The sequence below is a fragment of the Dipodomys ordii genome, unplaced genomic scaffold (genome assembly GCF_000151885.1).
Source record: "Dipodomys ordii isolate 6190 unplaced genomic scaffold, Dord_2.0 Scaffold1, whole genome shotgun sequence".
NCBI lineage: Eukaryota > Metazoa > Chordata > Mammalia > Rodentia > Heteromyidae > Dipodomys > Dipodomys ordii.
The window spans coordinates 45,542,120-45,558,778 of record NW_012267217.1 but is presented as its reverse complement, the minus strand read 5'-3'; the positions used below and the strand labels follow the sequence as shown (position 1 = coordinate 45,558,778).

General features: G+C 38.8%; 1 protein-coding gene across 1 annotated transcript in view; it reads left to right on the top strand.

Annotated features, from left to right (window-relative positions):
* The first annotated feature begins 13,337 nt into the window (after positions 1-13,337).
* Positions 13,338-16,659, top strand: part of Myl1 (myosin, light chain 1, alkali; skeletal, fast) — a 23,073-nt gene continuing 19,751 nt past the window's right edge. Inside the window, exon 1 of the mRNA XM_013033279.1 lies at positions 13,338-13,612. Coding sequence (XP_012888733.1) covers positions 13,499-13,612 — 114 coding nt within the window. The 5' untranslated portion in view covers positions 13,338-13,498. The remainder of the gene's footprint in view (positions 13,613-16,659) is intronic.

The following is a 16,659-nucleotide window of genomic DNA, read 5'->3' as shown; positions in this document are numbered from 1 at the left end:
TCGTGCATGCGAGGCAATCACTCTACCACTGAGCCACCTTCCCAGCCCCTGAAAGATAATTTTAAAAAGAAACATAACTAGAGATATTGATTGTGGATTTTTAAATATTCCCCAAATCAAATATATACTATGTGGATTTAATAATACTAATTGTGTTCACAGGAAAATTTCTCAGTGAATACTTTTTTAAATTGATTATATCTAATCATATGATTAAAAATATGCATTCTGCAAGTGGTAGAGCACTAGCCTTGAGCAAAAATGCTCAGAGATAGTGCCTAAGCCCTAAGTTTAAGCCCCAAGACAGACCAAAAAATCTCTTTCTCTCTCTCTCTCTATATATATTTTTTTGGTTGGTTATGGGGCCTGAACTCTGGGCCTGGGCACTGTCCCTCAGCTCTTCAACTCATGGTGAGCACTCTACCACTTGAGCCACAATGCCACTTCTGGCTTTTTCTGCTTATGTGGTGCTGAGGAATCGAGCCCAGGGCCTCATGCAAGCAAAGCAAGCACTCTGCCACTGAGCCACCATCCCAGCCCAGAAAATCTATATTATACTAATAAATAAAAATACCCATTCTATATTAGACCAGCATGGTTGGAATAATTTTCACCACATGCATTTTTTTCTAAGTCTGAAAAAAAAAAAAGAGGTAAAACCATCCATGAATGCAGAGAAGGAATTGTCTGCTGTGTGTTAAATGCCTACCAGACCTATAGACCTCTTTTTTCCCTGACCAGGAATAGTAAAAGTTAATAGTATGTTTAATTCTTCTCTCTTAAAACTAATGTAAACTTTTAAAGTCTGGCAATTGTTTATGGCAGTCATGACATAAAGCCAGCCAGCAATTTCACAAGGAGAAAAGATCAATCTTTCTTATTTTTAATTCCTTCGATCTTTCATTCAACAACGAAAAAAAAAATCTCTCTTGAGAAGAAAGATTTTCAAGCACACATACTATAAAATAATTCTACTCATATACCAGGTGCTTTAGATAGTCCTTCTTCTTTACACCTCAAGAAGCAGTTATAAGCCAGGCACTAGTGGCTCATGCCTGTAATCCTAGCTGCTCAGGAGGCTGAGATCTGAGAATTGCAGTTCAAACCCAGCTCGGGCTGGAAAGTCTATAAGACACTTATCTCCAATGAACCACCAGAAATCTGGAAGCGGCACTGTGACTCAAGTGGCAAAGCACTAGCCTTGAGCTGAAGAGCTCAGGCACAGTACCCAAGTCCAGAGTTCAAGGCCCACAACTGACAAAAATATGTAAGTAAATAAATAAATTATCAAAAAGCTGTGGCTCAAGTGGTAGAGCGCTAGCCTTGAGCTGAAGAGCTGAGGGACAGCGCCCAGGCCCAGAGTTCAGGCCCCACGACTGGACCCAAAAAATAAATAAATAAATAAATAAATTATCTTAGGTAAGAAAGTCTGTGAGACTTTTATCTCCAATTAACTGCCAGAAAATTGAAAGTAGCACTGTGGCTCAAGCCCTAGCCTTGAGCACAGAGACAGTGCTCAAGCCTGGGTTCAAGGCCCACCCTGTCAGCCCCTTCTCCACCCTTCCCTACCCCAAGCAGATCTCTCTCTCCTTGCCAACATATCTTGGGTTTCCCCACTTCACAACCCCAGTGCATAGCTTTGGAGCTGGTCTCTGTTCATGTATGATGACAGAGCACAGTCTTAAAGCTGGACAGATGGACAACACACATTTATTTCAAAAGATTAAAGCTGAGCATGCTGGATTTAACCATTATTGGATTCACACACACACACACACACACACACACACACACACACACACACACAGTTAGTTGGAAAGTTTCTGGCACTTCTCAGGGGATGAGAATACAAAACCACATTTCCTTCAGTGTTCAGACTTAAAATTCTGTGTCTGTTGTAAGACCTTTCAGACTCTGTTTGTATGAAATGTAAGGCCTCGGAGTCACATTGTAACGCTGCAAGCTGTCCAGGTGTTGAGGGACCTCTTGCTATTTATTTAGCTATGTTGTATTGCCCTTTCCAATCCCAAATCCATTCTTGCTTCTAAAAGATTATTGAAATGGGACTTGTGAGGTACACAGTCCATTTCAACAAACAGCAATCTAATTCTTCTTTTACACATTCCAAGGGAGAAAAAAAAATAGTGCCTTGCGACCTGACACGCAGGCAAGAGGGGTACCAAAACAACGAGAATGCTTCCTGCCGAACAGGCACCAGGGAAGAGCTTAATATAGACAGCTCCACGTGTCAGAAAATGCACCTTCTGAGTACTTTAATCTGTTCATTTAAAAGTCTATGGCATGAACGATCCCACAAGACTCCCCTCCAGGGCAGCCCACACTTTTACCCTGTAAAGAATCCCACTTGATGAGAATCAATATATGTGCTTGGTCTTGACTACAAATGTTTCATTAGAAGCTGAGAAAAGAGCGATTGCTACTCCATTTTGCTTTCTTCCTGGGTTTTGATTGTCCTGGCTTCCTCCATCAGAAAGCCCAGGGTTATTTAATAACAGAGAAGGAAGGAAAGGAGAAGAGAAAGAGAGAGGGAGAAGGAGGGAGGAGGAAAGAGAAGGGAAGGAAGAAAATGAAGGAAGGGAGGAAGGAAGGAAGGAAGGAAGGAAAGAAGAAAGGAAAAGAAGGGGAGAGGGAGGGAGAGGGGGAGGGAGGGAGAGAGGTATATCAATCAAACTTAAGAACTAGAGATGTCATGTAAAGGAACAGGTGCTTGAAATCTTAGCGCCAGGTCTACCGCGGGATGAGCCTGACCTGCCCTCTGTACTGTTCCTGCTCCAGGCACAAGGACAGAAGCTGCTGCTCCCTAGAGAATACCTAGCGTGCCAACATGTGGCCTCCCAGTTAGAGACATGTATACTCCTCTGGGCCAGAATTAGAAAACCTTGATCAGGACGAGAAAACGCAAATGCACTGTCAGCCACGGGCTATTCTGGTCTCTCCAGTTGTTCATGTTCAGCATGGAGACAGCCGTACTCACACCAACCATGGCCCCTACCATAGGCTCAGAAATAGGGTTCCTCTCCCTTTCATGCCAAAGAGGGTCATTTGTTTCACCTTAGGCAGAAGCATGATTTATTTTTCTTAAGGATTTTTTTTTTTTGGTCCATCATGAGGCTTGAACTCAGCCTGGGCGCTGTCCCTCAGCTCTTCAGCTCAAGGCTAGGACTCTCCCACTTGAGCCACAGCGCCACTTCCAGTTTTCTGGTAGTTAATTGGAGATAAGAAAATCTAGAGGTGTGGTGCTTAGAGGTGTTGGCTTTGAACTGCAATCCTCAGATCTTAGCCTCCTCAGTAGCTAGGATTACAGGCATGGCCAGCGCCCGGCGCCTTAAAGAATTTATTTTGTATTAAACTATAATATACATAAGAGAAATAGGCAAAAGTATAAATTTGGTGGATTATCATATCATAGCAAGCATGTTCCCTGTATACACCTAAAGTCCCCAGTGACTTTCACATGGCCTTGAACTTCATTTAGGCTAGGTTGGTTTGTATCTGCTGTGCAAGGTGGACCTACCTTATTTCAAATAACTGTGCCTTGTTCATTTTTATTGCTTTGTACTGTTCCATTGTAGTAATGTGCCATATAATATCTATCCATCCTATTGTTGCTGGACATTTGGGTTGTCTCCATTTTTGCCCTTTTATGAATAATGTTGCCAAAGACTTATGCTGCATGCACACTCACATTTTGTAGAAGCGATGCCAATGAGTAGAATTATTGGCTTATCAAGGATGTACATGTTTGGTGGTTTCTGAATTTTTTTTTTGTCCTGGTATCAAGATACGTTACATTTTATTTCCTAGGGGAAAAAAATAGCTTCTAAAAGCTGCTTTCTGTCACTTTGTTCTTGGAACTCAACTAGATACTGTGGGATGGTAGGGGCTGATGAGCCCTCACCCTTTATACATCCATGCTCTTGCTCTTGTTCCCAGGAAATAGCCACTAAAGCCAGTGTACCCGTCTAACCAATCTGGAACTGTTCTCTATCAGCCACAGCCCTGTTTCTTGAGGTAGCCTCTGCGTGGTGTGCCCTTCCCTGCCACTAGCTGGGATTTTCTGTCCCTTCCATTCTCTCTTCTTGCCAGAATCACATACTACAGCATCAGAACTGCACAATGAAGCAAGCTCTGAGCAATTTTAATCACTCTGAGTGTCCTTTCTTGAGAAACTCTACACCCCACCTCCAAGAAGCAGTATGCTACTCATGTAAAGAATCACCCTGATTCTGTTTCCACAAGGCTTGCTCTCTCCTTTGCGAGACAAGATTCCAGAGCACTGGGCCCAGCTTGGCCACAGTGATGGTGTGACCCTTCACAAGGTAACTCTCAGAGCAAAAGGAGAAAAGTAACACTGGTCTTCTGCTTACATGAGGATTTGGATTTATGGAGTGTTAAACAAACCATGCTGCTTTAAAAATTTAGTGATGAAAGCCATGCCAATATATTTTAAAAATCACCTTCATTATTCAGGGTCAGCTCCTCACCAAACTTATACATAAGTTCCTATGCGTTCTTAAGAGGAAACAATTGACAACATTTCAGGACACTTGGAAATGTTGGGAAGATCTTACACCTCCAATGACCGAAATATTTATTTTCAACTGGAAATCCTTTCTATTTTCCGTATTGCTCTCTATCACATAAGAAAGAGTTAGTATTTTTTTTGGGGGGGGGTTCAGTCGTGGGGCCTGAACTCTGGGCCTGGGCACTGTCCCTCAGCTCTTCAGCTCAAGGCTAGTACTATTCCACTGGAGCCACAGCACCACTTCCCGCCTTTTCTGCTTATGTGGTGCTGAGGAATCGAACCCAGGGCCTCAGGTATGCAAGGCAAGCGCTCTACCACTGAGCCACTTTCCCAGCCCATAGTGAGTACTTTAATAGTGATACTTTACACTACATGAAAAATTTTCTTTTGAGTCCTTTCTTTTTGCTTTCTTAGACTAAGTAATATTTAAGTACTTCTTTTATTCAAGTTCCTCTGAACGTTGGTATTTGGAAGTTCTCGACTAGCTCCAATGATTTGCTTGTAATTATTCAATAGCAAAGCCACTCATTCATTCACCACATTAAGAACCCCTTGTCTTACAGTTAGCATAAGCTAGGAACTAGGGAGTCTGTGGAGAACCCCCACATGAGACTCTGACCTTAGGAGTTCCTTTTCTAAAGGTATCAGAAATTAAATGAATGAAGTATGAAAACTATAAAAGCCACTAAATAATAACTAGCATGGTTAGGCAAGGTTTTATCTTTTCTTTTTTTTTGTAGGTCGTGGGGCTTGAACTCTGGGCCTGGGCGCTGTCCCTCAGCTCTTCAGCTCAAGGTGAGCGCTCTACCACTTGAGCTACAGCGCCACTTCCGGTTTTCTGGTGGTTTATTGGAGATAGGAGTCTCACAGTCTCTCCTGCCCGGGCTGGCTTTGAACCGCGATCCTCAGATCTGAGCCTCCTGAGTAGCTAGAATTACAGGCGTGAGCCACCAGCGCCCGGCTAGGCAAGGTTTTTTTTCTGAGGAATAAATTCTAAATGACCCTTGGAGTAAAAATCTAAATGATCTCAGGGAATAGTTATGGAAAGGTAAACGGTGAGCAACAGTGGTAAGCCCTGGGAGGGAAGGTCGTGGTAACTAGAATGTGACCAGCAATGTGCGAGCATTGCAAGAAAATTCAGGGAGAGGTGAGGGAGGAACAAATCCAGCCTTGCTGGCATTACTAGAAGCTCAAAATGGGATGATTCTGTTACGGACTGTTATGCTTGTCGACTTTTCCCCGGATACAAAATGTCTGCCTTGTGACTATTTGGCTATTGTGCACTCCTCTGGCTTCTAATTCCCAGAACACCCAGTACCAAATGACATTGACACCATCACCGCAGTCATTTTCCTTCTCTGAGCCTTCTTCTTTATAACCATAATCTTCAGTTGGATGAAAAAAAATAAATAAAGCAGCATGATACTCTATCTTCAAGCACCACACCTCTAGATTTTCATGTGTAATTATCCTTCCTTTAGCCAATGGGAAGGAGTAATTATGAGCTTAGGTTTTAGATTACACTTTACACTTAAATTGGGTCTCTTTCTTTCTTTCTTTCTTTTTGTTGGACATGGGGCCTGAACTCTCCACCTGAGCACTGTTCCTCAGCTCTTCAGCTCAAGACTAGTGCTCTACCTCTTGAGCCACAGCGCCACTTCCAGCTTTTTTCTTTTTGATTATGTGGTGCTGAGGAATCGAACCCAGGTCCTCATGCATGCAAGGCAAGCGCTCTACCACTGAGCCACTTTCCCAGCCCCTATTTCTGGTTTTGACTTTTGTGTATATCCAAATACACTGCTTTTCCTCTCTGCATCTTTTCATCTGTAAAGTAGAAATAACAATACTTACTTCAGAGTCATTGTGTAATTACAGGAGATGACACTTATTAACCCCGAACAGGTGACCATTAGCAATATTGCTCTGCCCAAAGCACAGAACTTTGCAATAAAAAGGGACATAAACTTACAAGTAATCTCCCTAGTCAATAGTTTAATAGAGGAATAATTTGAATATTAACTACTTCTTTTTGCTTTAAGGATGGGTCTTATGAACTGCATAATTATTCTCTCAGTCAAGAAAATGCATGATCTGAATTCTGAAGAGGTAAAATAAGATTGGAACAGGCTTGAACTTGTCACAACTAGGAGCTCTACTTTTCTACACAGCTTATTAAAGTGTAAAAGGCAATATGAAAATGTCATTTCATGCACCAAGTAGGGAGTATTATTTATAAACATGCTCAAACAACAAACTGTAGACGGAAGTTTTGGTAAGTAAACTATTGAACATAGTAGATAGGTCAAATAAGGACTATAATCTGAAGTAGAAGGTGTTATGACATAGAATGAGGTAAAGGAAACCTTCTTGTGCCGAAATGGAAGGTTTTTCCATTGTTCACACACACACACACACACACACACACACACACACACACATACAAGCTGAATTATGTGCATGGATAAAGAAAAAAAATTCAGAGGCTTGAGAGTTAAACAGGTTGACCTTTAACTTTATTGGACAATTTAGTTATTGTACAAGCAAATGATAATCAAAGAAGGAGAAATAAATACTACAGACAGGCAAAAGAAATTTAATACACATTTCAATACGTTTAATTAACATGTTAGTACTTCCATGTGCACAAAGATTAAAACACACCCATGTTAATTCTTACTTTGCTTAGAGTTATGTCAATTAATGATAGGTGCTAAACATGGATGGCACCAATAACTAATATAATATTTCATTGTGTCAAAAAGCAGTCATACAAATATAAAAGATATTGCACAACAAGAACCTCAAAAATGTGCAATTATTTTTACTTAACCAACAACCCCTTTTATCAGGAATGTATAAAGGACTGGTTACAACGAATTCAAGTCTAATTTAATAAGATTTTATTAAGTATGTTAGGTGTTTCATTATTAGAGTAAATACAAAATAAATGTCTGTGTTTTTGAGGATTCATTCCTGCAAGTAAACACACAGACACACAAATTGGAAATTAATGAGCCAAATTGTTATTAAAGAATAAGAAAGATGGGGTTTATGAAGCAGACCAAGTCAATATCCCTTTTTGATGTTTTCACTAAAGGTGAAAATAACATTCCCTGACTCTTCCTCCCTCATAAGAATACCACATAGGATCCAACATTTTAAGTAAGATCCAATATTTCATACTCTCAAAAAAATTAGACATTATTGTCACCCTATTTGCTGTTACAATCTGCTGGATGGATGAAATTCCTACTTTAATGCAACCAAGGTGATGAATTTTAAAATCTCTATCTCTCTCTTTGCCTCCCTCTTTTCCTCTCTTTCTCTCCTCTCTTGGTCAAGAAGGACAACTGAAAAAAAAAAAAGAAGGACAACTGATGTAGCCACTTCAATCTTACTTTAGAATTTCACCCTCTAATTTGCCTTGCTATTCTCTAACACAAATATCACGTTTAGTTCATATACCAAATTCCTATAGGTATGTGCACACTATTTTATTCTTTGCCTCAAACTTTCTCCTCTATCCTTGACCTATAAACTCCCTTCCTTTGGTTCATAACCTTTTCTTTTCTGGAAAGATAGAATTCTTATTTGGCTTTAAAGATACACATTCAACCAACAGTTGCCTCTGCTCATGCCAAAAAGTCAGTGTTTTCAACTCCACATTCCCATAACCCCATTTGCAGTATCTTTCAAACATGTCACCTCTGTCCTCTGGGAGAACAGGAGAGTAACCAACTCATCCATCTTGTAATATCTTTAATACAATAGGAAATGCCTAGTCAAGTAGGGTGATGAAGGTTCACTGGTCCATATAGCAGTGGAATGGTGGCTTCATTTTTCAAATGTAACATTTCCAAATAAAAGACAAACATTTTATCTTAATCAAATAGGAAACAGATTAGCATGGGAAAGCAGAACATGTGTAAAAACAACACAGTAGGGTTAGAAGATAGAATATGCCTGGCCATCTTTGGTAGTAAAGTTGCTCCTTTTCTGCCATTCCTCTGTGCTTTAGTAAGCATCTAAAATAAAACTCATGCAGCAAATGGTACAGTTAAGCATAAGAAACACTTGGAAGATCTGGATGGGGCATGCCAGCTGTCAGGGAGAACCTGAGTTCTCAGCTGTTACTCTTTATACAAGTAAGACTTGTCCATAGCCTCATATATGGGTCAACAGAGATAATTCATTCTCATTCTGACTACCAAGTTAAATCACGTTAGGTATATGGTTTTAGGATTATAGTTTCTGCTCACAATAATGTCTCAGTCCAATAGGGCTAACCGTTCGAAAAGCTCTTGGTTCTATGAATGTTTGTAGAGGGTCTCTAATCGACTAGACCAAAACACCAAAATCTTGACTGGAGAGATTATGAATCTCTTTTCCTTAAAGTTTCCTGCCAGGTTACCCTCCATGTTTTATTTCTTTATTTTTTTGTACCAATAACCTTTTAAATTTAGAACACTTTGTGGTTAACAAACCAAAAAAGATCAAAAAGAAGAAAGCTTCGTGTGTTCTTGTGTATTAAAAAACCAATTTCTTTGGCATGGGGAATCTTTGTTCTGTGAAGAGTCATTTGAATAGTTATAACATCAGCACAAAATTACCAATACAAGCAGGAAGCTATGGACTGGAAATGAGAAACACACACAAAGTATATGTGTCTGTCTAACTATGTACCAGATGACTCCAAAATAGCTGATAGACCACTAAGACCAGTTGTCTAAGTAAGACCATATATTTTACATTAATATGGTACATTTGTTATCCATGAACCCATATTAGTGCATTGTTTCATTGTTTTTAACATCTCCTCTATTCCAGACCCATCCTATCCAGAGAACATTTTTTTTGCAGTACTCAGGATTGATCTCAGGGCCTGGCACTTGTTAGACAGTACCATATCAGCCACACACACACACATTTCAAAGGATAGGTCTCAACCTAATCTTTGAAAAGTCTAAGGAGACAAACTGGACTCTATTATAAACATACCAATGTTTTAGCTCTCTATTTAATAATTTAAATATAAATCAATATCTCTAAGTTTTAGCAGACAGGAAAGTTCACAAGATGCCTTTTCAACCCATAGTTGAGCACAGTGGTGTGTCTCTGTCATTCTAAACCATTTTGGGGATCCAGGACAGCCTGGGCAGAAGAGTCCATGGGACTCCATCTCAATGTGTGTAGCCACACATCCTTGTCACAGAAAACCTAAAATAGACAAATTGCAGCCCAGGTGTGTTCTAGACAGGAAGAAAGACTCTATTTCAAAAATAAGCCGGGCGCTGGTGGCTCACGCCTATAATCCTAGCTACTCAGGAGGCTGAGATCTGAGGATCACAGTTCAAAGCCAGCCCAGGCAGGAGAGACCGTGAGACTCCTATCTCCAATAAACCACCAGAAAACCGGAAGTGGCGCTGTAGCTCAAGTGGTAGAGCGCTCACCTTGAGCTGAAGAGCTGAGGGACAGCGCCCAGGCCCAGAGTTCAAGCCCCACGACTGACAAAAAAAAAAAAAAAAAACACTATGTGTGTGTATATACACACACACACACGTATGAATTCTATGCTTCCATCTGAAAGAATGACACCATCCCATTTGTTAGGAAATGGAAAGACTTGGAAAAAATTATATTAAGAGAAGTAACTGAGACCCAAAGTAACATAGGCCCCATGGCTTCCCTTATTTGGAATAACTAGTATATGTCTAGGATAATCTTACCAGACAAGTAGAAAAGGTCAAAAGCTATGAACATATAACCATATAAGATGATGCTAAGCAAAATGAAACCCAAGACAGGGACACAAGAAGTTTTTTTTGGTCACTGTTGTGTTTAATGTACTATGTGATTTTTGTTTCTTTTGTATGTTCTTCTCCTGTGGTGTAACCCGTGTTGTCACTGTATTTGATGTCAGTGCCCTGCATCTTTTATTTACATTTTTCTAATTTGGGGAGGGGAAGGGAAATAACAAAATGCTGAAACAAGGATACAGGTTGACCCATTGGAACAATGAGACATACAAGACACTATGTTAAAAACAAACTTTACAGCTTTGGGGTTGGGGGAAGGAGGAGTTGGGGAGGTGGAGAGGGAAGGGATAGATAGTAGGGGAAAAACAAAGGAGGGGGTAACAATGCTCAATAGGAAATGGACTCATTACCTTACTCATGTAACTGTAACCCCTCTGTACAGTATCTTTACAAGAAAAAATATTTAAATAACAACTGCAAAAAAGGGACTGAAGGGTGCCTTAGTGTAAAACCTGCCTGACACATTTGAGGCTCAGAGTTAAAACCCCAATGCTAGGGAAGGGGAAAGGGAAGGGGAAGAGGAAGGGAAGGGAGAATGGATAGAAGAAGGAGAAAAGAAGTCAAAGAGGGAGCTAACCAAAAGGCTTTTTCTTAAGCCAGAAAGACAAATATTAACCACATAAGAGGAGACTGACTATGCTGGCTCCACCTGTAACTTCTGTAAATTTTTCCCTACATGAGGATTTTAATCCTTTTAGTTGTAACATGATGAGGAACAGTGCCTTCACCCAGTTGCTTTTATAACAGAGCAAAAGAAAGTGGCTCATGAATCACCATCTTCAACACATCTACATTCAGTATTTAGAATATATTTGTATGTCTATATAGGTATGTATATTTGCATATGGTTAATATGATCCTTTAAAAATCCAAAACTAAATGGATCAAGAAAATGTGATATATATATATATATATATATATATATATATATATATATATATATGAGTTCTATGCCTCCATCAGAAAGAATGGCATCATCCCACTAGTTAGGAAATGCAAAGACTTGGAAAAAATCATATTAAGTGAAGGAAGCCAGGCTCAAAGAAACATAGGTCCCATGGTTTCCCTTACTTACAATAACTAATATATGTCTAAGACAAGCAGGAAAAGGTCAAAAGCTATGTACATATGACCATATTAGATGATGCCAAGTGAAATGAACCCCAAGATAGGAACACAAGAAGTTTTATCTTTGTTGCTGTTGTTCTTAAAGTACTTATAATGTACTGTGTGATTTTTTTGGTTTCTTTTGTATGTTCTTCCCCCATGGTATAACCCCTGTTGTCACTGTATTTGATTCTGGTGCCCTTGTATATACATTCTGGTGCATTTTGTATATACATTTTTCTCATTAGGGGAGGGGAAGGGAAATAACAAAATGATGACATAAAGATACAAGTTGGCCCATTGTAACAATAAGATATACAAGACACTGCTGAAAACGAACTTTATAGCTTGGGTCGGGGAGGGGAGGAGTTGGGGAGGTAGTAAAGGAAGGGATGGTAGGGGAAAAACAAAGGGGGGGTAACAATGCTTGATAGGAAATATACTCATTACCTTCCTCATGAACTGTAACCTCTCTGTACAGTATGTTTACAATAAAAATATATATTAAAAATCCAAAACTAGCAACTTATTTGTTTCACTAATTAATAGCTATTGTACTTATTAACTAAATATCACACAAGTTGAAGCAACAGAAGTGAGGTTGACTGTAAATTCCTGCTGATTACTAATTGTAACCCTCCTCTGGTAATATTTGCAGGTTACAAAGTTATGAAATACTCATTGGTGAGCTTATTTTTCAGTTGGAGGTTCGAGTTCAGAACCTGAAGTTTGTTTTGCTTACTCTCTGTTAGAGATCTACCACTTGAGCCAGTATTCTAGACCAGTTTTCTTGATGGTTATTTTGGAAATGGACTCTCATCAACTTTTCTCCCCAGGCTGGCTTCAAACCATGAAGACTCCAATTCTCAACTTCCTAAGTAGCTAGGATTGCAGCCATGAGCTACCAGTGCCTAGTTAGAATTTGCCAATTCTGAAGTCGTGACCTATCTATTGGTTTTATTATATTCTTTTCAATGAGTTCAGCCTTGCCATCTCTGAAAGCCAAGAACAAAAGAGAAATCTATGAAGATGCTCATCCAAACCTATAAAACATTAATCATCTTCTTTTTTTCTAAAAATGTATTTGTCTTTAGCATGGATGAAAAATTTAGGCCATAAATGGATTTTATGACTTTTTGAAAGGATAACAGATGTGTGTACTTTGAAAATGACTGTACTATTACAAAAGTTATCTTGCAAGAAGTTAGTTCTTGTCATCATATCCATCCCCACTTCTTGATCTTCATTAAATGCAAGAAATTAAATTATAGGAAATAGTTTTGAATTGTTCTTCTTCAGCATAGAATTCATTGCAATGGGGGGTCGAAAGAGAGAGAGAGAGAGAGAGATCCAGAGTTCATGTTCCCTAGAAGGGAAGCCACTTTAAGACTGGATGGGCTTTCCTTATACGTCTGTTTTTATTTTTAAACACCACCACCTCTTTGCTGACCAACATTTTCTTGCAAATGATGGCCAAGATGGGAGGAGCATGAACGAAGAAGCTGGGTGAAAGTCGGTGACACTGCCTGCCAAAATTACAAGTGGAAATTGAATCCTTCAGCAAAGCGTCTTAGGCATGGAAAAAAATGATTTAAAGCTTCAACAGAACTGTAATCCTACAAAGAAAAGAAGTATGTCAATCTACTTTGCTGTCACCAAAAGATCTGAAGCTGGCTTTGTCACAGTTCTTTCTCCTTTATATATAGAGGTCGGGGGGAGGGGGCAAGAGGAGTTTAAAAAAAAATTGAAGAAGCCCTGACCCTTTAGATTCCATTTATAGTCTGAGCCCGAATGCCATCCCCCTTGACTAGTGAACTGTCCAATCGAGCTGCATGTGTCAAGATTCTACTAGGCACAAAGTGAAATATATATGCACGCCCTTATACCATTTAACACTCTGGGTCCACCTTCAAGACACTGGGCTGTGGATCAAGCAAGCTACCACTGCTCTTCCAAGTATCATTGTGACAGGTTCTTTTGGAGGAGATCCTTCTTTTTTTTTTTTTAAAGCCCATCCTTTTCAACAAAAATGGCACCAAAGAAAGACGTGAAGAAACCTGCTGCTGCCCCAGCCCCTGCCCCAGCACCCGCTCCTGCCCCAGCCAAACCCAAGGAAGAAAAAATTGACCTCTCTGCCATTAAGGTAACTAAACGGATGCATTATTTGGTCACTGAAACATTTTAACAGTAAGGGAAACTCCAGGGATTTTTCAAAGAAGTATTTTTTTTCCATTGAGAAATGTACTAAATGATGAACCGCTTTATGAGTTTTTTGTTGTTTTCCTTTTGGAAGAAAATAATTTTTTTTAAAAAAGACCTCTATTGAACATTTTAGTGAAATATTGAGAATATGAAATTATATTTGGGATTTTTCAATTACTCTAATTTTTGTTCTCCTAGTTTCTATTTCTCTCTAAGTTATACAAATACAATTCAAGAGAGAGTGTATATGTAGAAAGGTGTTGCATTTACAAGTATTTCAAATAGTTCTTTTTTCTTGTTCTTTTTTTTTGTAAAATCTTTCTGGAAACTTGAAAACTTGATCATTTACCTTAAAACTACATCATAGGGGAATTTGTAGCCTCTGTTTCCAGAAGCTTGAAGACAGCTGATTACCCAGTTGTCCTGGCTATATGTACTCGACAGCTGTTTTATTTCAGCTGTTTAAGAAAGAGAAGATTTTTCCACTCAAGCTAGTTCTCCCTTCGTCCTTGCTTAATAAAACTGATATAATATTAAATGAGAGCTCTGGGCAGAAAAATAGGCATCCAAGTGTTTCAGTGACCATCACTGCCATCTTATTTAATTGTTTTTCTGAGTTGCTTCTAAATGAAAAACTAACCAAAACATGATGAAACTTGTCAGTGACTTGGCTTTTCACGTTTGTCTTTGAGCGTTTGCATACTGATCTTGAACTAAGGAGAATGTGATTGATTTTTGTGTCAACGCTTCGCTGTGATCAAAGTTCTCTGCTGCTAAAAGATGATCTGTTTTTGGAAACTTGACAGAACGGATGCCCTGTTACCACGAGGTGACTTGACCTATCAAAGGAGTTCCTTCTTCTCATTCATTGGGCTCCTATTGGTCCAAATGACAGTTTCAGAATTTTCATCTAATGAACCTGGCCTTGTATGGAAAACAGTACTTGTATGGGAAGGGCTTATGAGGTGATCTGCTGCCCACTTATGCCAGGAGTTCTGTACATGACCGATCTGAAGTTTGTTACACATAGTCTGCTTACAACTGTAATGCTGCCTGACAGAGAAGTATTTCATTGACTAGCATACACATATATTTTTCAAACCATCCTTAAAATAAAGATTGAATTAGACTACCCTTGGATTTATGAAATAAAAGATATACTCATAATTTCAATTGCATTCCAATTCTGTATAAAATGTTATGCTTCAAGTAGATTTTTACATTTATTTAATTCAAAGGTATCTTTGGAAAAAAAAGTAGATATAGGAGCTAATAGTATTTGGGGACTATTTTTACTAAATATCTATTTAAGAGGGAAAAACATATCAGATCCTCTGATTGCTGCTTTCCCACCCTCACGATGCATGCATACAGGTCATTAGGAAGAAACCAAATGCTTCATCTCCACCAATTGTCATTAATGTATCATTGCAGATGCATACTGACACAAGTGCAATTACAACCATGGCTATAATTTTGATTGTCCTTATTCATTAACTCTTTCTTGTAAAGTAACATTAAAATCAGTGCCAAGGCTATTCTTTATGTTTATTGTGACTTTAAATGATATCAACTCTTTGTATCTAGGATACAAAGCTTCTGGAAGAAAAGAAAATGCTTCTACCTTAAAAAAAAAAAAAAGCAAAGATCCCCACTAACAACAACCAAAAAAACCCATAAGCATTAACTTTATAGGAAATGGGTTGTAAATGAAAAAAATAGTTTAGCAGATAACAAGTCTCTGAGAAAAGTCAGTCTTACTTTTGCAATCCAGAAAGTAACCCAATTTTTGTTATTGTCCACAGAAAAGTAATAGTTTTCTGAACCTTGAAAATTATATGGTGAGTTGATGCTAATATGAGCTAGTACAACTAAGGAAAACAAAAAAATACTCCAACATGTGCTGTAAGAATGTGGTAGCTCTATTGCGACTGCATTACATAGCAAGGGATGTAATAATTTTGGATAAGGTACACAAATCAAAATAGAGAGGTTAAGTGACTCTTCACAAAACAGTAAGAAATTCACCTTTATTCCATTCAATGTGAGTCATTCCTTATTAGGAAGGTGAAAGAAAAGAATTAAACCTATCTTATTTTTGTAAAGGAATTTAAATGCTTTCAATGATGTACATTTACCAGTATGAAATTAGTGCATATTCAGAAGGATGATAGCATAACCGAAAATATGGTGCAACTCAAGAATTTTATCAAATTTAATTTCATCCCAGTAGGTAATAGAACTAAATAAAAAGTACAAAATTGGGGCTGGGAAGGTGGCTCAATGGTAGAGCGATTGCCTTGCATGCATGAGGCCCTGGGTTCAATTCTTTAGCACCACATAAGCAGAAAAGCCAGGAAGTGGCCTGGTGGCTTAAGTGGTAGAGCACTAGCCTTGAGCTGAAGAGCTGAGGGACAGCGCCCAGGCCCAGAGTTCAGGCCCCACGACTGACCAAAAAAAAAAAAAAAAAGGTACAAAATTTCATATTATGGTGTTTAATCATTCAATGATGTTTCTAAATATATATTACCTCATACATGCTCTAAATATTTTCAAGCAGAGAAAATGAACTTTAAAAAAGTTAATAGAGCTCTTGTATATGTTCATTAGCTTTCTCAAAAACTATATAAAAATAAAACTTAATTGGATTTTAAACTTTATTAATCATGTAAGACTAGAAATTTTGGCCAGGCTTGCAGCTCATGCCTGTAATCCCATCTACTCAGGAGGCAGAGATCCAGAGAATGGTGGTTTAAGACAAGCCCAGACAAAACTTTTTTTAATAATAAGATTTTTGTGAAGGGTTACAATTACATGAGCAAGGTAATGAGTACATTTCTTATCAAGCATTGTTGCCTCCTCCTTTGTTTGCCCTTCCCACCCCGGCCCTCCCATCCTCCCCACCCGAGCCAAAGTTGTAAAGTTCATTTTTTGACATAACCTCTTGTACATCTCATTGTTGCAATGGGTCCACCTGTATCCCTATTT